Here is a 22,575-nt window from a genome sequence, read left to right on the forward strand (position 1 = left end):
GGCAAAATACAAAGATGAAATCTGAGTCTCCTCTAATCCTTCATTTTCTCACCCTGTTTCTTCATCACACCTCTCATTTTGTTGCTACTTGTTACATTTTTGTTCTGCTGAGAACTGGCTCCATTTGAGCCTCAGTGGAATCACTGGCCCCAGTTGCCATGCACGTTTAAAGCTCAATAAATTTGAAATCTTCTGAACCCCCACAGGGTTTCGATGTTGTAAGAGTCACTTAGAAAGGCCCAAGCTCAAGCCATATGAGCAGATTTATTTGAGAACTCTGTACTAAAGCAGCATACTGGTATGAATCAAGTACATACTCCAAGCTTGACATACATGAAGCTAAGTACTTATTATATGTTGGGACTATGCCAAACACTTTCACATATTATCTCATTTAAACCACTCAACAAAACAAAATGTGTGTTATTTCTATTCTATCAGGCAGAAAAAAAAACAAATTAGAGAAAAGTCACAGTGAGCCACTTGCTTAAGGTTATATACTCCCCAGTAAAATGTTGAGATTCAAACCCACGTCCACAACTATCCAAAGCCCATTCAGGTAACCATTCAAGTCAACAATGGTCTCTGGCCACACAGCCCAGCTCTAAACAGAAACACCACAGCACTAATTCTCTGTGGAGCAGAATGCAGTGTGCCTCCCATGCTCCACAACAGAGCCCGGCAGCTCAGCATATTTCATCTTCTACAAACGACTCCAAAGATTTCTCTTTTCACCTGCTGCCAATCACTGCCACACAACACATGCCTTGAAATGTGACTGCCTCTGGTTTGTAACTTATGCCTAAGGGACCTGCTCCCATTTCCTTTCCTAGTGGAACAAAGGCACTGAAGCCACAGGTTGCTGAGGCAAAGCGCTTATTGATTAGATTCCCATCGATATTCAGCTGCTGCTGAGAAGATTAGACTTGGACTCTTAGGTCTGAGTAATCCAACTCCTCCCTCTCCTTGCTCCTCCTCCTGCAATGCATAACTAGGCCTAGGTAGAGCTGCAAATAAACAGGCAGGAGCTAGGTGCATGTGCCACACTCACGCAAGACCTGGAATTGATAGGAGGACTCCCAACTAGTAAAATGACAGAAGATAAGGTAAAACAGCTTTATATTCATTTCAAGTCTGGTTTTGAGTAGAGAGTTAGGGGAATACATTCAAGTCATATAGAGAATTTTGGGGAGGTTGGGCGCAGCTACCATAGATCAAAATTAATTCTCTTTACTTTTCCAATGGAAGAACTGTTTCTTATTCAGTAACTGGGTTTTTAAGGATTTTTGCTCTGTTAACCGACTAGTCTGCATAACTTTTTTCAAGTAATTTTTGCAAAACCATATTATATATAGTATATAATATAGATAATATATATTGTAATATCTAAAGAAATGTGTCTCCTCCCAACCAAAAAACAAAGGCAGATTAAACTAAATCTAATCATGAAAAACAGGAAAGACAAAAGAGGTAGAAGGGTTGTTCTAGATTTAAAAAGACTAAGAAGAACTAACAACCAAATGCAACAAATGATTTAGATTGTGGAAGGAAGAGAAAAACAGCAATAAGAGAAATATGAGGACAGTTGGGAAACCTTGAATATGACTGCACCTTAAATAATATTACTGTATCAATGCCACACTCTTGGATATAATAATGGTATTTAATTAGGTAAGAGTACGTCTTTGTTCTTTGCACATGCTAAGTATTTAGGGATGAGATTACACGAATATCTGCACTTATTTGTAAATGGTTCAGCCAAAACAACAGATACACAAACACACACAGAGTGAGATTTAAATCAATGTGGTGAATGTTAACCTTTGGTGATTAAAGGTGAAGGTTATGGAATGATCACTACACTACTGTTTCAACTTCTCTCTAGCTATCTCATTTAATCTACACATTTAATCCACTCAACAAAACAAAATGTGAGTTATTACTATTCTATCAGGCAAAAATAATAAACTAATCAGAGAAAAGTCACAGTGAGCCACTTGCTTAAGGCTATACTCCCCAGTAAAATGTTGAGATTCAAACCCAATACTTTAAAAAAAAACTTAAAAATAAAAAGGATATAGTGCCCTTGTTCCCTTATACGTGGTTCCTAAAGAAACTCACCCACCCCATGTACACACAATAATATAAGTTAATCAATCTGTACCTTTGTATGGTATCACCTTTAAGTTGCGATCTGGTGCAACTTACTGGGGAGCACTGCTTCATGTCATTAGCTGGCATGGTTAGGAGCACTGGCTTGGAAGCCAGCCAGACTTGGATCTGGGTTCTAGCAGTGCCACTAACCTGCTAATGAAACCTGGGTTAAGTTATTTAAGTGAGCTTTGGGCTTTCTCTTTTATGACAAAACAAGAACATATTGGGATATAACATACCCTTTTTATAGGCAAAGAAACTTAGGCTCAGTGATATAATATGGGATATTCAGGAATTATACTAGTATTTTAGAGTTTTGGGATAATTAAATGAGATGATATTAGAGAGGCTTAGATGACAAAGATTTTAACATTAATAGTTATATAACTATTAATAGTGTTATGTATTCTTTCAATACATATTATATAAATAGTACTTATAAGTTAACTATAAAATATAAACACTTTATATATATAATATATATATGTATATTATATAAACACTTTAAATACATATTATAGTGTTTTAAACCAATGATACATATTACATAAATAGTGTTTATATAATATGCATTTAAAGAATCATTAGCACATCATGATTTCATGAGTATTATAGCCCAGGATAAAACTAAAGTAGTTAGAACTTTAAGGTCAATATAAAGACAAATATTAAGTTAACAGCTACATAGATGGTATGTAGACTTAGCAAAATTCATAAAGATAGTAATCAAATAAAGTTTGAAAGATACTGCAAAAAGGAAGGTAATGTGCTTAACATAGTGTCTGGCATATAGCAGATGTTACAGCTTCATTCAAAACTGTCATTAAATTTCCTTAGGGACTTCTGAAATTATGTTGTAGATCTTTTCTCGATAACCAAGGAACAGCCTAATAATGGAACCCAGAAAGAATGAGAACTGAGGTAAAGTGCAATGTTTTTCAGCTTTGTGAATCTATCCAGACTTTGAAAGAAGTAGGAATAAGCAAGGGACTGAGGGTCAAGAGACTGGAGTTGTCACTCTGAATATGCCCAAAATACTCAAAGAAATCAGACAAATAACATAAACAACTTGGCCTGTGAGACCTCAGTTTCTACAACCAAAGAATGGAGGAATTAGACAAGAATCCATTGCTCTCTAAGGCCTCTTTCAACTTAAAAATTGCAACTTGATAAGCGCCTGGCTTTTTCCAAAGTTGCATGCAAGATCACCTTTGGTTTGGCTTTTGGAGACATACAAAAGAAAAGGGTATGAGCTTCTCCTCCCTAACTAGTCAATCAGTAGTTGCTGGAAAATCTGCTCTTTTGATTAGCAGTGGGGTTTAAGAACATCAGCTCTGGGTTCCCACACTAGCGTACCTGTCACTAGCTGTGTGATATTAGGCATGCTCTGTAATCCTCCCTAATCCCTGGTTTCCTCACCTCTAAAATAGAAATAATTTCATGTACTTTGTGGTATTCTTGCAAAGAGTATTGCTAATGTCTAAAAAGTTGACACCTGTTTGACAAAAGAAATGAATGAGATGATAAAGACATGATTAAAGATGCATTTGTTCTGTAGCCCTTTTACTGTTTATAGGAAGACCACATTATTTATTCAGTTTTTACAGTAACCCTATGCATTAACTATTTTTATAACCATTTTATAGGCAAAGAAACTTAGGCTCAGTAACATTAGGAGCCTAACTGAGACTCTTTTGTAGCTTTTCTGACTCCTACATCTATTTGTTTTTTCTAATAGACCCTATATGGCTTATAAGACACAATATAAGCACTACATTCTGTTTTATGTTAAAGTTCGGCCATTTGCTTATTTTACCCTTCCACATTTATCCAGCAGCATATTTTAAATTGAATATGGAATGCAGTTTCTCTGACCTAAGATTATTAAGCTCCTAATGAAGGTGGCATTTTTTAAAGCAAGCTGAACACCTTGTAACCTATGAATAAGTTAAGAGAAAAGGCTTGAAGATCTTCTGCACTTAGTAGGTATGTGGTCTTTGGACAAGTTACTCTTTCCATGTGAGTTCCCCCATGGATGAAATGATAATAATAATTCCTACCTCAACAACAGGGTTGTTGAGAAAACAGGTAAACCATTTAGAACCTCAGAACTTAGATTAAGATCTTCTCTAATTTCTTGCTATTTTCAGTAGCACTTACGTACTTATTTTTGTGTCAACTTCTTGGAGATTAGAATGGATGAATGAAGGTTGGTAGGGCTTATTAAGACTTGGTTGTTTTCAGAAATTACCCTCTTAGAAACGAAACCTTCTCTGACCAAGTCTAGAGCCAAGCCATGTATGAGGCTATCTATAAACTTTACTTCTTTTCATTTCACAACACTGGAGAAAGAAAAGATGAGGAGGAGGGAGCCATTTTAACACGGAGTTCAGAGAGGGGAATTAAACCTGCAAATAAAAGAGAGAAAAAGAAAGCAAAAAGAAAATGCAATCAAACAATTTCAGAGATTTTGATATTTGGGATAATCACTTTTGTTGGAAATTCTCAGAAATTCAAGTGACCTGCTTAAAATGATGAGATTGCTCCTTATCTGACCAATCTGGTGAAATTCTATTTAGGGGAGTTAAAGTAAGGAACTGCAGGCCCTGGGGTGGCAGAACCACACCAACCATCAAAGAGCCACCAGGAAGAAGATAAAGACTTTAATAACATGCTAAGATTTCTAAATGTTTCAAAACTCTCCTATCTCCTTCATAGTTGCTATTTTTATCATTCCAATAAAATGAGAAATTGATCTTAGAAACAGCTCCAGAATTTCTATAGTAAGGACTTAGAACGATTTGATTGGAAAGGAACAGGATGGGATCTCCAGCATCTTTAAAAATTAACTTTCATTTTTGTCAAAGTAATGTGGGAACAGTTAACACAGCTGTGACTTAGGCTGTGTATTTAAAGTGACAGGGGAGAACTAATGGAGATGATAGGGAAGTAAATCTGCTGCAGCTATCGCTATCACCCCAATTTCCATTTCTGTGTTGCCCCTGCTCACCATTAGCATGGCTTCTGATTGGACACTTAAAGGAGAAATAAATTATATGTTCTTCTGGCAGAAGGAGAGGGAGAGAACCCCCAGAAAGCAGAAACCCAGGGATGAAGTAGGAGGTGGCAGTCACTAAGAAATCAAGTGCAGCAAAAGAAAAAAAGATGCAGGGATGAGATTGGGGAAGTATATTGTGGTCTTGGGCTTGGTGGTGGGAAGATCCTGAGGTTCCTCTTCAGCTCAGCTACATAGGAGCAATTGAATAGGCTTTCCCTTTTTGGACTTCTGTCCAGAGACCTCACCAAAAGTTTCTATTGGGAGGTGGGCGGAAAGGGATTTGTGTGGTAGGTGATGAGAAAATGCACTTGAGATTTCTGGGTGTTTGAAGCCAAATAGCCAAACACCCACAAGTGATAAATTCTGTGAATATGTAGGCTCTCGGCTCTTTTTTTTTTTGAGACAAAGTCTTGCTCTGTATCCTGGTTGGAGTGCAGTGGCACAATCTTAGCTCACTGCAACCTCCGCCTCCCAGGTTCAAGCGATTCTCCTGCCTCAGCCTCCTGAGTAGCTCGGATTACAGGCATGTGCCACCATGCCCAGCTAATTTTTGTATTTTTAGTAGAAACAGGGTTTCACCATGTAGGCCAGGATGGTCTTGATCTCTTGATCTTGTGATCCACCAACCTTTGCCTACCAAAGTGCTGGGATTATAGGTGTGAGCCATAGCACCCAGCCACTATTAGCTTTTTATTTATAAAGATCATGATCCTAGATTTTTCAGATGTGCATGGCTTTTGAATATCGGTATCTGACTAATGAGGGATCCAAAATAATCAAGAAGTTAAAAGCATAAGCTCTGGAACCAAGTCATTGTTCTTTAATTTACTAACTGTGAGATGTTAAACTAATCTAGTTATCTATAAAATGAGGCTATTAATGGTGCTGCCACGAGGATTGTGGTAGGCAGAAAAATCATCCTCCAAAGATGTCCACAGCTTCGTCACCAGAACCTGGGAATATCTTGCCTTACATGGCAAAAGACTTTACAGATGTGAGTAAAGTAATAGACCTAGAGATGAGATTTTCCTAGATTACCCTAATGGGTCAAATCTAATCCTATGTATTCTTAAAAGGGAAGAAATTTCCCAGCTACTTGTCAGTGCCAGAGAGATGTAACATGAGAAGGACTTGACCTGCCCATTACTTGCTATAAAGATGAAAGAAGGGCACTGGTAGCCAAGGAAATTTGGTGACCTCTAGAGCTGGGAATGGCCTTTAGTTTATAACCAGGGCAAAAAGACAGACTTTAGTCCTATAACCATGAGGAACTGAATTCCATCATCAACCCAAATTTTCTCCAACCGCCTCTAGAAAGGAACACAAGCCTGTGTGTACCAATACCCTGACTTTAGTCCAGTGATACTTATACCAGACTTCTCATCTATAGATGTTTTTTGTTGTTGTTGTTGTTGCAGAGATGGGGGTCTCGCTATGCTGCCCAGGCTGGTCTCTAACTCCTGGCCTCAAGCAATCCTCCAGCTTTGGCCTCCCAAATGCTGGGATTATAGACATGAGCAACCATGCCTGGCTAAACCTTAAAATAAATACATTAGTGTTGTTTAAGATGCTGCATTGGTGATAATTTGTTAGGGCAGCAATAGAAAACTAATATAAGAAGTAAATGAGATAATCCACATAGTGAACAGGCATGCAGATAGCATGAGTAGTATTAGGCTTTGAATCTGTTTGTATTGCATCTCACATCAGATTTTCCTGATTTTAGTGATGTAGAGTATGAGGGAGGTGGGTTAAAGTCCTCCCAGGGTACTCCTTACCCCCTCACTACTGACAATGGCTACTCTCTGTAAAAAGGATGAAAATCGCTATCCTTGGAAACAGCTTGAGGGGAAAAAGGATTTGAGGAGAAACCACCAACTAAGTAAATAAAACCCCATCTTGGCTTTGGCTATCTGAGCCACTGAGTTTTAGATGTCTAGTTACATTTTAGAGGATAATTCAAAATCTTTCATGATCACATACACCATATATCATATAGTATGTGTATGCATTTTATATAATATATAATTCATGCATAATAAACATAAAATGTTAATATATATCTTATATATGATATAAATGATATATAAATATATAAGATATAAGTGATAAATATCAGATGTAAATGATATATAAATATACAAAATAAATATACATATATATTTTGAGACAGGGTCTTGCTCTGTAACCCAGGCTGGAGTACAGTGGTACAGTCATAGCTCACTGCAGCGTGGACCTCCTGGGCTCAAGCAATCCTCCTGCCTCAGCCTCCTGAGTAGGTGGGACTACAGGTGTACACCACCATGCCCTGCTAATTTTTACATTTTTTTGGTAAAGATCTTTTTTGGTAGAGATCTTTTTTGTAGGGGTCTTGCTATGCTACCCAGGCTGGTCTCGAACTCTTGGGGTCAGGCCACCTGCCCATCTTAGTCCCTGAAAGTGATGGGATTACAGGCATAAGCCACTATGCATGGCCAATTTATATCTAATAAGTATATTATACAATATTATATATCACATACATATTATTCTTTTGGACAATACATATGTATCATATGACCGTATCTTTTGGGTCAACTTTGAAGTCCTTTCTTTCAGAGAAGGAAGTTGTTAGGAGGGAAAATTGGTAAGATACCCCCTATATTAGTGAAAGGGGTAGAAGTTTTGTAAACCTACAGATTCCCTATCCCCACCCCAGAGATTCCAATCCAGTAGTAGGTCTGGGGCTATCTCTAAGAAGCTACATGTGTAACAGGCTCTCCAAGTAGGGTCTGGGTTTAGAACAACTGGACTAAATAATTTCAAGGGCTCCCAGGGTGGTTCTGTGATACTACTTAGTGAAATTCCTGATCTCCAGCTTTTCAGGGTAATGAGGGTTCCTAGCTAATTTGCTATTCTTTATACTAGGGCTTTATATTAGGATAAGGGGACTTACAATCATCTCACAATTTTGAGAAAAACTGAAGCGCCTGTAAGGGAAATGGCTAGGGTCACACACCCACTACAAGAGTGAGAACTGGAATCCATGTTGACATAACTCATTTATTTATGCAACAAAGTTCCTACTATAACCTGAGCATTTTATTCAAAAATTTAAATGATGTAAATGCACATGAAATATTTTCCTTATAAAACGTCTAATCATATGAATAAAGAAAAAATTTCCTTCACTCTCCTTCTCCAGCCTCATATTCCTCCTTAAGGACCATCAACTTGTTTGTTCTTCAAGAAAACATTCTATTAATTATATACATCATGCACAAATCAAGTAACTGATTTTTTTAATCAAACAAACTCATGTGTAAGCCTTTTACAAAACATTAATCAGATTACATAACATCCTTTTTCACTTAAAAATAAGTCAGTACATATAATCATATTATTCCTTTTAACTGCTGCATAGCATATTATATGTATCTGATATATGTATTATGATGTATCCGAATCTATTGACTACTTCCCATTGAATGATATTTGGGTTTTTTCTACAATTTTGCTATCACATGCATGCACACAAAAAATGCTACACTAAGTATCTGTATGCATGGTGTGATTTCTCTGAGATAGTTAGACATGTAAATATAAGTTCAAGGGGATGAATATTCTGCCCCTTTTCTACAGTTTTATTGTAGCTACATGGAGTTGGGGAGAAAATAATGTCCCTTATCCTACAATTCTAGGCTGAACTAGATGCAAGTCCTGAAAAGTATCCTTCCCTAGATGTTGATGAAGAACATGATAAAGACTAACTAATGCCTTTTACATGAATACTAAGGTGTTTTGTCACCACGGCAACATCCAAAACAGCTCCCTATCTCTTTATTACTGGTGTCTTATTTTACTGCACCCAGTGATATAATGACTCTTTCTACCTTGGCAGTTCCCTTCCAGCAGCAGCAATTCTAGTTCTCCATCCTGATTCTGAATCCACATATGTAAAGTTCAACAAAGTTTGGATTTTCTCTGTAATGACTATTTGGGTGGATTTTTTTAATCAAATAATTTCAACCATTTTTCTCATATATTATATGCCTCCCTATTCTGGTATTCAGTGAATAGACAGCAGAAGTATGTTATTGTCATACACATACATGGAACAGAATGTCTGTTTCCTCCCCTGGAGGAAGCTGTCCCAAACTTCTTTCAGCTTTAGCAGTGCATGGGAAATGATGATGGCTCTCACATTCTTGTATGAACAACACCTGCCTGCCGGGAGCACAGGGCATACTGTAAATCGATACTGAGGGGAAAGAACCAGCCTGTGAACCCTGTAAGAAATCCAAGTTGCAGCCTGCCAGAAAGATGGGAAACTAAAATTGCCTGGTGTCTCCCTGCCCTGTGTTTTGCCCCCTGCAGGTCACTGGGACCTTGGTTTTCACTGTCGTCACTGCTGCACTGGGTTCCTTCCAGTTTGGATATGACATTGGTGTAATCAATGCACCTCAACAGGCAAGTGAAGTATATACAAGTTCTCTTTTTGGCAAGTTCTGTCAATGATAGATATCATATGTTCCTCATACACAGAGATAAAGGGTGTCCACGTGGGAGACACGGTTATCCTGGCCTGTCAGGTATGATGCGTGTTGTTCCAAAGCTGATAACTTGGCCTTGACTCCTCAGTTAACAATTGCAGGGTAAAGAAAGGAGGCAATAAAGAATTCTTAATCTCTGACCCTGCTGTTTGCTGAGCTCACAGAAAACTCCAGCCAGAATATCATGTGCTGAAGGATACTTTCTAAGAAAAAAAAAAAAGAGAGCTTATTGCAGCATTCATTCAGCGCTCTCAGCCATACATGAATGAAAAGTGCCAGGGAATAAGAAGGATATGTTTCACTCAGGGCACATGTTTTGAGCACCTACTTATTTGCACCAGGTGCTTTAACATAGGATCTCCCCACTGGACCTCCCAACAACCTTATTATGCCCATTTCCAGTCTATATTAAAACCTTAAGAAGCCCTAAACTAAAAGAGATTATAGTCCTTCCCCCACCATTCCTGTTTCCCATAGGTGATCCAAAGTAAAATAGTGTAAAACTTTAGAATAATATTCAAGAAGTTCAATAAAGTTTGGCTTCTCTCCATGATGACTATTTGGGTGAATTTTTTTTCTTTCTTTTTTTTTAATTTGGGTGAATTTTTAATCGAATCACTTCAACGTTTTCCTCACATATTTTGTGCATCCCTATTCTGGTATTCAGTGAATACACAGGAGAGGTATGTTATTCTCAGCTCCCACAGCCCTCATTCCCCTCTGCTCTAACTCAGACTCTGAGGTCATTGAGGGCGGGACTGATGAATTGTTCCTTTTCCTATCACTGGTGCCAAGCACAGCAGTTGGCATAAAGAAGGTATTCAATAAAGAGGAGTGAATTAATGAGAGAGGAGAGAAGGAACCTGGGGAAGAGGTGGCATAAACTGAAGGTACAAATATTTTTTGGGTGCTTTCTATAAGTCCATTATATTTCTTCTGCTTCTTTTAGAACATCGGGCCACAAGGAAAATGTAAGATACTGCAGGGTGTGGATATGTGAAATGTGTGCTGACCATAATCCATCACCTGAAAAGGGCTGCTTCCTGCTGAAAGATGTGATCCAATTAGGTGCTACAATCATCATGAGTGTGGCAGGCTGAGAGACCCAGGACATAGTGCTGGCGGTCAAGAGACCAGAGTCATACCTCTTTTGTGTGGGTGATGACAACACATGCCAATTTAGCAGGTTTCCTGGAATTTAGTTCAACATCGCCATGACTTGATTAATAGAGCCCCTTCCCTTTTTGTGGAAGACCTTATCACATCATTAATTAAGCCATCCCCGGCCGGGTGCAGTGACTCTTGCCTGTAATCCCAGCACTTTGGGAGGCCAAGGCGGGCAGATCACCTGAGGCTGGGAGTTCGAGACCAGCCTGACCAACATGGAGAAACCCGTCTCTACTAAAAATATAAAATTAGCTAGGCGTGGTGGTGCATGCCTGTAATCCCAGCTACTTGGGAGGCTGAGGCAAAAGAATTGCTTGAACCCAAGAGGCAGAGGTTGCAGTGAGCCGAGATGGTGCCAATGCACTCCAGCCTGGGCAATAAGAGTGAAACTCCATCTCCAGAAAAAAAAAAAAAAATTAAACCATCCCCTGCTAGTCCGCTAGTCATCAAAGTCTTACAGGGAAGTTTAGACTAAGTTTTCACCTCCTTCAATCCAAGTCCCAGAGCCAGAGCTGAAAACACTGATCCCCATACTGGCATCCAGATTGGTGCCCTCTCTATATATAGACCCTTCCTTCTGTGTTTAAAGAATTGCTGAAACACCATTTAATAAGAATGATTTTTTAAGCCCTTTATTTTTTTTATTAGCTGAATGACATTTGGGATTATTTGAAAGGATTTTAAAATCACACTTTCATATGGTTATGAAAATTACACATGCCTACTGAAGACAGTATTAGGGAAAAAATTACCCATAATTATTCTACCTGAATGAGCAAACTGCTGAGAACATTTTGGATATTTCCTTCCAGCTTTTTTTTGTCTATGCATATTATTCATATAAGGCAGCCTTCTAGTGAGGCAAATGTTTTAGTTTTCGTTTTTTGAGACAGACTCTCACTCTGTCACCCAGGCTGGAGTACAGTAGTGTGATTTCAGCTCACTTCAATGTCCACCTCCCAGGTTCAAGGGTTTTCCTGACACAGCCTTCCGAATAGCTGAGATTACAAGCGCCAGCCACAATGCCCAGCTAATTTATTGTATTTTTAGTAAAGACAGGGTTTCACCATGTTGGCCAGGCTGGTCTCGAACTCCTGACCTCAAGTGATCCACCCACTTCGGCTTCCCAAAGTGCTGGGATTACAGGCGTGAGCCACCATGCCTGGCCTGAAGCAAATGTCTTGATCAGACTTCTTTATAAAAGGATGCTCAATTCTTCCCCTAACTCAGCTGGCATTATCAAATGAGGCTTGCCCGTAACTAGTAACCCAGAGCAGCTGCACTTCAGGTCCTTTTCAGAGAGTACTCTCCCAGCTCACTGATGCTAAACAGTGACCAAATCATCTTTTAGAGGAATGACATGGGAGGAAGATGGCCTTTTACTCAATTATACTTTGGTATAATTGGACCCTACTGAAGCACATCACAAAATATGGCTCCATGAAATTTAGTTTTCTATGTTGTTCGTTCTGTTATACACTTAACTCCATGAGGACCCACAGGAGAAACTTCCTTCAGGTCTCAATACCTTCTCAAGGGCCACTAACTTACTGTTGTCTTTGGAATTCATCAATAATATTCCTGGTTGTTTTCCTCTTTTTGCCTTGGCAGCTAGGAAGTTTCCTGGTAAATGTATAGCTCACTTCCAACAAAGAAACACCACCTAGTGTTTGAATTCTGTATGCTAACTTTATTTTTGACCTTCATCTTATCTTTCCCAGACTTTTTTCTTATATCCACTTTCATTCTTCTATTAAAATACTTACATAAGTCAATTTAAATCCTGCTGTGCAGAAGTAACACTAGCATGAAAATGTATCTTTTTAGCCTGCAGAATATATATATATTTGAGACAGGGTCTTACCTTATCACTCAGGCTGGAGTGCAGTAGCTCGATCTTGACTTGCTGCAGCCTCAACCTCCCAGGCTCAAGCAATCTTCCTGCCTCAGCCCCCCAAGTAGCTTGGACTATAGGTGTGCGATACCATGCCTGGGTAATTTTTAGTATTTTTGTAGAGATGGGGTTTCACCATGTTGCCCAGCCTGGTCTCAAACTCCTGAGCTCAAGCAATCCACCCACCTCGGCCTCCCAAAATGTTGGGATTATAGGTGTGAGCCACCACGCCCAGCCTAGCCTGCAAAATAGTTTCAATTTCAATAGTTGCCAATACTTAAAACTTGAAAAAATTTGCATAAAAATGCAGATTTCTGACTTTCTGTTAAAAAAGTAAAGGTCATCCCACACCAGTTTCACATTTGCAGCTTTTTCCTTTAGGTAGGGTAAATGCTCTCCAGTTCTACAATCCTGACCATTCCCTACTAGGCCCAAACAGTAGAAAATGTATCTTAGTCCGCTAGTCATCAAAGTATCACATGTTTCTTTCATTTATTTGTTCCTGCCTGGTTCTGGTTGGCAATGGAATTTGTGACCTCTGTTTTATAGGATATGGCCAACTGTAAACAAATCTATCCATGTTTATACATATATAAAACCCATAATTGAGATGGTACTATTTAAATATGTAACAAACACTTCAGACAAAACAAACAAAAATACATAGAATGTTTGAAATAGTAAAGCTATTTTCCTTTATCTCCTAGACAATAATATCTCACTATAGACATGTTTTGGGTGTTCCACTGGATGACCGAAAAGCTATCAGCAACTATGTTATCAACAGTACAGATGAACTTCCCACGATCGCATACTCAATGAGCCCAGAACCAACCCCTTGGACTGAGGAAGAGACTGTGGCAGCTACTAACCTAATCACCATGTTCTGGTCCCTGTCTGTATCCAGCTTTGCAGTTGGTGGAATGATTGCATCATTCTTTGGTGGGTGGCTTGGGGACACACTTGGAAGGTAGGCAAATTTCATAAATAAGCATAAACAGAAACATTTGTATTTTCATTTTGTTAACATTTGTTTAGGAAAATATTATCTTTCTTCTTGCAGGATAGTTTTAGAGTTGTTTTTCAACTCATGACCCTATGAGGCATATCAATGTTAGATCAAATCAATGAAAAAAGCTGTTGCAACAGTCTGGTTAATTGTTCAGACATTTATAGCAAATGCGAGTTTTGTGTGTATTTCTAGATAATTGCTTTGATCCTCTAGCTTTGTAAGTTATAAAATATACTAGGAAACCACTACATGAACCGTTAACTCAGAAACTTAGCAGAAGAGACTAATTAAGACTTTTTAACCTGGGAGTACACTGTTGGCTTCACCAAATCACACTGTTTCTCATACACCCAGTTTTTCCTTTTTATATTAGAATTTGGCATTTGGATCAGTTAAGTCCAAAGGTTCAGTCAATATCCCCAGCTCCCAATTGCTCAACGTACTTGGTATGCGGTTCTGGCTGCTGATACTGCTTGCTATCTCAAAGCCCCAACCAGAGATGAAGCAAGAGTATCTCCATTTATCGCTTGGGTTTTTTTTAAAAAAAAATACTTTAAGTTCTGGGGTACAAGTGCAGAATGTGCAGGTTTGTTACATAGGTATATGTGTGCCATGGTAGTTTGCTGCACCAGTCAACCTGTCATCTACATTAGGTATTTCTCCTAATGCTATCTCTCCCCTAGCCCCTCAACCCCCAACAGGCTGTGTTGTTCCCCTCCCTATGTCCATGTATTCTCACTGTTCAACTCCCACTAATGAGTGAGAACCTGCGGTGTTTGGTTTTCTGTTCTTGTGTTAGTTTGTTGAGAACGATGGTTTCCAGCTTCATACATGTCCCTGCAGAGGATATGAACTCATCCCTTTTTTTATGGCTGCATAGTATTCCATGGTTTATATGATAACTTGGGTTTCTATTAGGTTTTTTGGATTAAAAATATCAGTGGAACTCCTTTACCCTCAAATTTTACTTATTTATGCAATGTACTAAAGCTGTTGGGATTTCCCACCCTATATAGAGAGGAAATAGAATATCAAATTATTAATTTTTAGATTTATTCTCTCCTCTTTGAGTTCAGCTTTTGTATATTATCTTTTTTCTCCTGATAAAAATAATATGTCAATCATGAAAAATTTAGAAAATGAAAATGCCTTTAATGATGTAAATGACAATTCAGGCAACTAACTTAATTCTGGATTACAATTCACTTAGTTTTTTTCAATTCCTACTATAAATTATCATTTTTAGCTGTCTGGTTATTAAAATTCTGATAATTCTTCCTCTTACACTGGAGCTTTTATATAAAATGACTGTAAGTTTTCTTAACTACAGTATCATGGTAACCCAAGTTTTACTGTTATTCTTATTTGCAAAGGAGTTTTCTCCACCATAAAAGACAGTGGTCAATTTCTTACATTCTAATCAACTTGCTGATGTTCAGCTGAACTTTAAATAAGAATCTGTAAAATACAGATTAATAAACAATTTCATCATTTAAAAAAATTAAAAATAATTTCAATGTGTATCAAGTTGGTTTAAGTAGTAAATGGAGAATTCTCTAGATTAATTATTTATTTCTAAAGTAAATTGTTTCCTAGTAAGTGGATTCAGACAAAAGGAAAAATGAAAAATAATTATTTTAAAAATTTAAATAAAATAAATTAAATTAAGTGAAATTAAATTACATTTTAAAATATGAACAAATCATTTAGCAACTACTGATATTTTATACTACTTCTCATTCCTGAACAAAAAATGTAAACACTGATTGCCCCTCATTTAGAGATAAGATTCTGACAAGTTCAGTGACTTACCCTAAAACATTTAATTACTGTTAACATTTAATTAACATTTGATGGAGCTGGTATATTTACCCTCTGAATCTCAGGATTTGGCATCAACAATGGTTTTACCCCAAAACAATGTCAAATGACCATGTATCAAATGACCTATGGTAAACAAAAAGTGAGGTTTCTTCTAGCTTTTAGTAGAAAAATGATCCTTCTTGAAAAACAGCCCAAAAGTTCATAATTTCAACATCAAAATTAGGCCAAAAGTTATCAGTATCCCCCATAAAATTATCTTTCAAGAGAGATTCATTGAGAAGTGACATGATTTTCATTTTTACCAGTCTCGATGTATTCATCAGTTAAAAGTAAATAAAAATGTAGTACTTCCGTTACTGCTTTTTTTTAAAAAAAATATTTCCTTGCAGTTGTGTAATAGACATCAATAGATGTCTGTGGCTACCATTTTATAGTTTTAGGTTTGCAAGGTCAATTTTTCCAAGCTGTGCATTTACAATTTAATTACCAGGGTATGGTAGAAAAGAATATGGTCTGTGTAATCCATACTACCATGAGTAAAAGAAGATATGCATAGCTTGTCTTTGAATGCATGCATTCTTTTCTATCAAAAATGGAATGCTCCCAGCTACTCAGGAGGCTGAGGCAGGAGAATTGCCTGAACCCAGGAGGCGGAGGTTGCGGTGAGCCGAGATCGCGCCATTGCACTCCAGCCTGGGTAACAAGAGCGAAACTCCGTCTCAAAAAAAAAAAAAACGGAATGCATCAAAATGAAGCATTACCCTTTGGTTTCACACAGATCAAGTCCAAGACCTGTCACTTAATGGCTGTATGAAAATGAGCAAGTTACTTAGGTTCTCTAAGGTGTTTACCCCCCATTTGCAATGTGAAAAAAATAATAATACCTACCTTGTGGCATTTTTGTGAGCATTTAATGAGAACAAATATAAAAGGTTTAGCACAATGAATGACATCATATATTAAGCAAACAGCAAATGTGGCCTTTTTTGATTATGATAATGATGATGATGACAATGACCACGACCATGACAATAATGAAGCCTATACTATCGGAAATATTTAGAGTCAGATTTTAGGACATATATTTAGGTAAAATCAAGTTTCTTTTTCCCCGATTCAGCATGTATTTTTTAAATTATTTATTTGTGGCCATTTTTCATATCTGAACAGAAGTTAAAATAATTTAAATTATATAAAGTGCCCCAGTATCCTTTGGTGATAACGAAAGGGGACTTTAGGGCAATCTGGCACCAAAGATTCTTCCAGGCTATTTCTTTTATGACTTTTAATCTTTTTTCCCCACTAATAAAAGAGACTATTAGCTAGGTGGTAACAACTTGTTAAGGTAAATTATTGAATTTGCCTGTCCTCTGTCCCTGTGTAGATAAAAAGCATTTCACAATAGTCTAAACTACTAAACACCCCTTAACACTGTTTTTCTACTCTGTAGCTCTGGGGCTAGCCAGCTCTAAATCACTCTGTTTCCCTTGAGTTTAAGTAGCTAATAGTTTCCTTATACTCATTTCATATTGCTGCTGTAATGAATGACTGCCAATTAAGTGGTATAAAACAACACAAATATGTTTTCTTATAGTTTTGGAGGCCAAAACTCCAAAATCAGTTTTAGTTAGCCAAAGTCAAACTGTCAATAAGGCTGGTTCCTTCTGGAGGCTCTGAGGGAAGAATGCATTCCTTGCCCTTTTCCAGCTCATAATGACAAACTATAGTTCTCTGGCTTGTGAGCCCTTCCTCCATCTTTGAAGCACAACATTCTAATCTCAACTTCTGCCATCGCATCACCTTCTCCTCTTCCACCTTACCCTTATAAGGACACTTGTGATTACATCATTGGATTCACTCAAATAATTCAAGATAATCTCTCCATCTCAAGATTCTTAATCACACCGACAAAATCTCATTTGCTGTGTGAGGTAACATTTACAGAGTCCGGGGATTAGGCTGTAGGCTACTGGGGACATTATTTAGCCTATCACTTGGCTGTTACACAATCACTGCAGTATGTGACTTTATAGTTTCATGTTCCAGAAAAAAAAAAAATCTGTTTGGTGTTAAAGATACTTGCATAGAAAAAGCCAACCTATCAAAGTTTGAAGTGGTGAAATAGAATATAACAAGGGTGTTTACATTTCTTTTGGCACAAACATTTTCATACCTGTCTACTCAGACATTTACTGGCCTTATCATTATCTGCTTGTGTACCTCACTTTCCCATTAATTAGGAATAAAAGTAACAGATATCTGCGAATGTTGGCAATTTTCATCTGATTAATTTTGAAAGTGTTTTTGTTGCTAGCTCTATCATGTCTTTTACCTTGGTGACTATTAATTTATAGATTTTGGAAATATGCTGGCATACAATGTTAAAATTAAGATAATTATAATTTTCTATGATAAGGTTTAAAGTAAAAGCATGTTTTAAGTTACTTCCAAATAATTTATATAAAAGGAAATTTAACTTTGAAAGTTCCTTTTCTATCTAGATCAATTAAAAATTTGTACCACTGAAAGAATAAAAAAGTTGTAGGTTACAACTACAGAACTGAATTTAGCTATCACCAGACAATTATTCTTTAAAATAATCAACTTGGGACAGGCGCAGTGGCTCGCGCCTGTAATCCCAGCACTTTGGGAGGCCGAGGTGGGCGGATCATGGGGTCAAGAGATCAAGACCATCCTGGTCAACATGGTGAAACCCCCGTCTCTACGAAAAATACAAAAATTTGCTGGGCATGGTGACACATGCCTGTAGTCCCAGCTACTTGGGAGGCTGAGGCAGGAAAACAGCTTGAACCCAGGAGGCAGAGGTTGCAATGAGCCAAGATCGTGCCACTGCACTCCAGCCTGGCGACAGAATGAGACTCTGTCTCAAAAAAGAAAAAAAAACAACCAACTTGTAGTTAACCCTTTGAAAAACTGTCAGAAGTGTTATCTTAAGCTAGCTATCACCATGATTGAATCATCTCTGTCAAAATGTAGAGATTGGGCTTGAGCCTGGGAGGTCAAGGCTGCAACGAAGCATGATCGTGCCTTTGCACTCCAGCTGAGTTACCGAGCGAGTAAGACCCTGTCTCAAAATAAAGATCAGATGGATACAACCTAGTTCTCTTATCATAAATATTGCTTATTATTAACACTTTAGTCCACAGATGAGTCATATTAGCAATCTTGGTTCAAAATTCCCCAACTAGCTTTTATAGCAAAATTAAAATAATTGCTCTTAAGTTAAAAAAATCTCAACATGCTCTGAAAGCAAATAGTTTTAGCAAGTATTGATGCTGAATTTATAATCTTTGCTTTTTTAAAATTTCAGAATCAAAGCCATGTTAGTAGCAAACATTCTTTCATTAGTCGGAGCTCTCTTGATGGGGTTTTCAAAATTGGGACCATCTCATATACTTATAATTGCTGGAAGAAGCATATCAGGACTATATTGTGGTAAGTCATAAACATACACACACACACACACACACACTCTCTCTCTCTCTCTCTCTCTCTCTCTCTCTCTCTCTCTCTCTCTTTCTCTCTCTCTCCTCTTTTCTCCCCTTTGTCTGAAAGTAACTCTGCAGGCAGATATGGTAACATTCAGGGATATTTTTGAGCCTAGGGTGATATCACAGAGGGAAAGGTAATAGCAAAAAGTTGAAATCCTGAGTCAGGGGAATTTGGGACCAATGAGTAGGAATTATGATGCTATCAAGGTTCTTGTCCATGGCAATGACATCATTTCTAGTTGTATGATCACAGACAAATTATTTAACTCTGATTCTTCATTTATTAAATGAAGTGGATAATAATATCTACCTTATAGGGTGATTTTGAGAACACATGTAAAATGTTCCACATAGAATCTGACTTACAGTAAGCTACCAGTAAATGCTAGCTGTTTCTATTACTGCTGTGATACAGGAGACAGTGGGAGATGGCTATACCAAGACCCTTAATTCTGCACTTATGGACTACCTGGCTGCTGTGTCTCCATCTCTTCTATCTGACAAGACGTTAACACTCTGAACCCATCTCCTAAACCACATTCCCCAGACCTGTAAGATTCTAGACATGACCGAGTGAAGCGTTAAAGTGGTAGTGTCCATAGGGAGAGGGAATCACATAGAAGCAGCTGGTATTTACAAGTTCAGAATAAAGGAAGGCGGTTCCTCCTATGAAGTTTATTCTGAATAGTGGGAGTCACTAGTTCTTAGAGACAGCTTTTCAAACATTCAGAGGCAAATAGCAGACGTCTGAATGAAAGGAGAATCATTCAATTCAATAGCAGACAAACTATGAACAAAAGAATCATTCAATCTCTAAACTTCATGGGAGGAACCACCTTCCTTTATTCTGAACTTTTAAATACCAGCTGCTTCTGTGTGATTCCCTCTCCCTATGGACACTACCACTTTAATGCTTCACTCGGTCATATCTAGAATGGTACAGGGCTAGGGAATGTGGTTTACTAAAGGGAGAATCATTCAATCTCTAAAACGAATGGCTAAATCTTTTTTTTTTTTTTTTTTTTTTTTTTTTTGAGACGGAGTTTCGCTCTTGTTACCCAGGCTGGAGTGCAATGGCACGATCTCGGCTCACCGCAACCTCCGCCTCCTGGGTTCAGGCAATTCTCCTGCCTCAGCCTCCTGAGTAGCTGGGATTACAGGCACGCGCCACCATGCCCAGCTAATTTTTTGTATTAGTAGAGACGGGGTTTCACCATGTTGACCAGGATGGTCTCGATCTTTTGACCTTGTGATCCACCCGCCTCGGCCTCCCAAAGCGAATGGCTAAATCTTTAACTTCTGCCAATGAAGCTCTGATTTTGATGGTGCTAGGTTGAGATTTAACCCACTTTCACAAATTGTAGTTGCTTTTCAAGGCACTTCTATCCATGGGGATGGAGAAGGAGGGCTGAGGACATAGGATTTGTATATAAAAGAATTTTTAACACTTTCACCTATAGAAAAGACTTTAATTCCATGTATCTTCAATGACTAGTTGAAGTAAAAGTGTGAAATGCCAAGTTATCAGCCTAATTAAACATCTTTTTATTATTTTCAATGTTAATACAAATAATGAAGGCCAGGGTAGCTTTATCAAGGTAAAGAGTCAACCCCAAATGTGGAAAGAGCTTTGGATTCAGAGCAAATCAATTCTGGCACTGTCTCTGCAGGGCCTTAAATATCAAATCTGAGCCTCAGCTTCTTCTCCCATAAAATGCAGATAATAACACTATGAACGAAGTCCCAGTTATGATTCTTCTTCTTTCTTTTCTCTCCATTTAAAAAAATACAGTGTGAAAAAAATTATAAAATGTTTTTGGTAAAATTAAAAATAAATACTACAAACATATTGTAAAACAACCTATAACTAGCATAGTCAACTAACTTGTACTCCCCAACCATCTTCTAAAATTATGTTTGGCCCTATTCTGAATGTTAAAGTTCCTAAAAATTATAGGAAACATAATTTGACTTCAGGTTCATGTGACTTCAGACCTGTGAGTTTATCTACATTATTCTGTTCTTAAGGTATAGCATTAGGTACTACAGAAAGTTAATACAACTTAGAATAGGACCAAATAAATGATTTTTTGTCTTATTTAAGATCAACAGGCTACACATTAAAAGTCACCTGTAAAATTCAGCTGAAATACAGATGTCATATCACACATATAAATGTTCATTTGTGAAATAAGAACAATTTGAAGCATTAAAAAATATGTTTTGGAAACAATTGCCAAAGCATCTTTTACACAAAAATCATCCATTTCAATTTGATAGGCAGGTAGTTTCTAAGAAGAAGCCTCTGCAAATCCTATTTTTAAATATTTAAGAAAATGCCAGATATTTAATTCAGACTTACCTATTGATAGTCTCTGAACTTTTTATGCAATCAGCAAATGGCTGGTCATTCCACCATTTCCAACATGACGGATTACATGTGCATTTAAGAAGGCTTCAGAAGGCAGAATGACCTAGTGTTTGTAAATGTTTTGTTTTCGTTTAAGTACCAAAAGTTTTTCATCATATAAATTATTTTCTGAAGCCTAATATTTGAATAGAATAAAGAAGCTGAGTTTCTCTGGTTTCTAACTGGGGAAGAGTCCTTAAGATCCTTAACCTCTTCTACCTCTCTGCACCTCCCCTCACCCCTCATCACCACCTTAACAGTGATCGTGAAGACCCTCTACATTGTGGAAATTCATATAGGGCATGTAGTTCTCACACTAATGCTCTGTTGCTTGTGATCTTTGGCAAGTTGTTTCTCACCTCTATCAAGAGGCTGGTGGAGATATGTTCTGATTTCCTTTAATCCCATGAGCCCTGATTAAGAATATTATTAAAACATTCTTCAGTGTCTTTTCTGAAGACAACCTAAGGTGTTATGATGTAAACTAAAAATTAACATGAATTTTAATTAAATAAGACAATGTAATGAAGAACTGCAAAATACATGACTAAGCATTTCTTTCTATTCATATTTCCACTACAACTGCATTTAGGGTCATACCACATACCTCTTGCACAAACTACATCTATACCTAGGAACAAGGGCTCATCCTTACAATGAACTCAGGAAGCGGCTTTCATTCAAGATATATACTGAACTTCAACCAAATTGTTGTTATTGAGATGGTCCTGGTTGCACTTTAACATTTATGTTCATGTTTCATGCAGGGCTAATTTCAGGCCTGGTTCCTATGTACATTGGTGAAATTGCTCCAACCAGTCTGAGGGGCGCACTTGGCACTTTGCATCAGCTGGCCATTGTCACAGGCATTCTTGTTAGTCAGGTAAAAACCCCATCCTTATCCCCTACTGCACTCATCTACTTCATCCTCTACTGTACCACTACTTCTATTGCATCCCCTACTGTACCTCCTCCACTTCATCCATATTCTCCCTCCCTGATTGTCCACTCT

The 22,575-nt window shown here is 37.7% G+C and overlaps 1 protein-coding gene across 2 annotated transcripts in view; it reads left to right on the forward strand.

Annotated features, from left to right (window-relative positions):
* The first annotated feature begins 1,017 nt into the window (after positions 1-1,017).
* The window catches only part of LOC105727033 (solute carrier family 2, facilitated glucose transporter member 2), a 34,092-nt gene continuing 12,534 nt past the window's right edge, over positions 1,018-22,575 (forward strand). The window contains exons 1-6 of one of the 2 annotated variants that reach the window (XM_064378651.1): positions 1,040-1,106; positions 2,992-3,075; positions 9,569-9,661; positions 13,513-13,775; positions 18,973-19,097; positions 22,331-22,446. In XM_064378651.1, coding sequence (XP_064234721.1) covers positions 3,064-3,075; positions 9,569-9,661; positions 13,513-13,775; positions 18,973-19,097; positions 22,331-22,446 — 609 coding nt within the window. In that variant the 5' untranslated portion in view covers positions 1,040-1,106; positions 2,992-3,063. Of the gene's footprint in view, positions 1,107-2,991; positions 3,076-9,568; positions 9,662-13,512; positions 13,776-18,972; positions 19,098-22,330; positions 22,447-22,575 lie in introns of both variants that reach the window. The other variant, XM_021674609.2, reaches the window with a different exon arrangement.

This window comes from Aotus nancymaae, unplaced genomic scaffold (genome assembly GCF_030222135.1).
Source record: "Aotus nancymaae isolate 86718 unplaced genomic scaffold, 86718_ANA_hifiasm-v0.15.2.pri h1tg000019l, whole genome shotgun sequence".
Classification (NCBI taxonomy): domain Eukaryota; kingdom Metazoa; phylum Chordata; class Mammalia; order Primates; family Aotidae; genus Aotus; species Aotus nancymaae.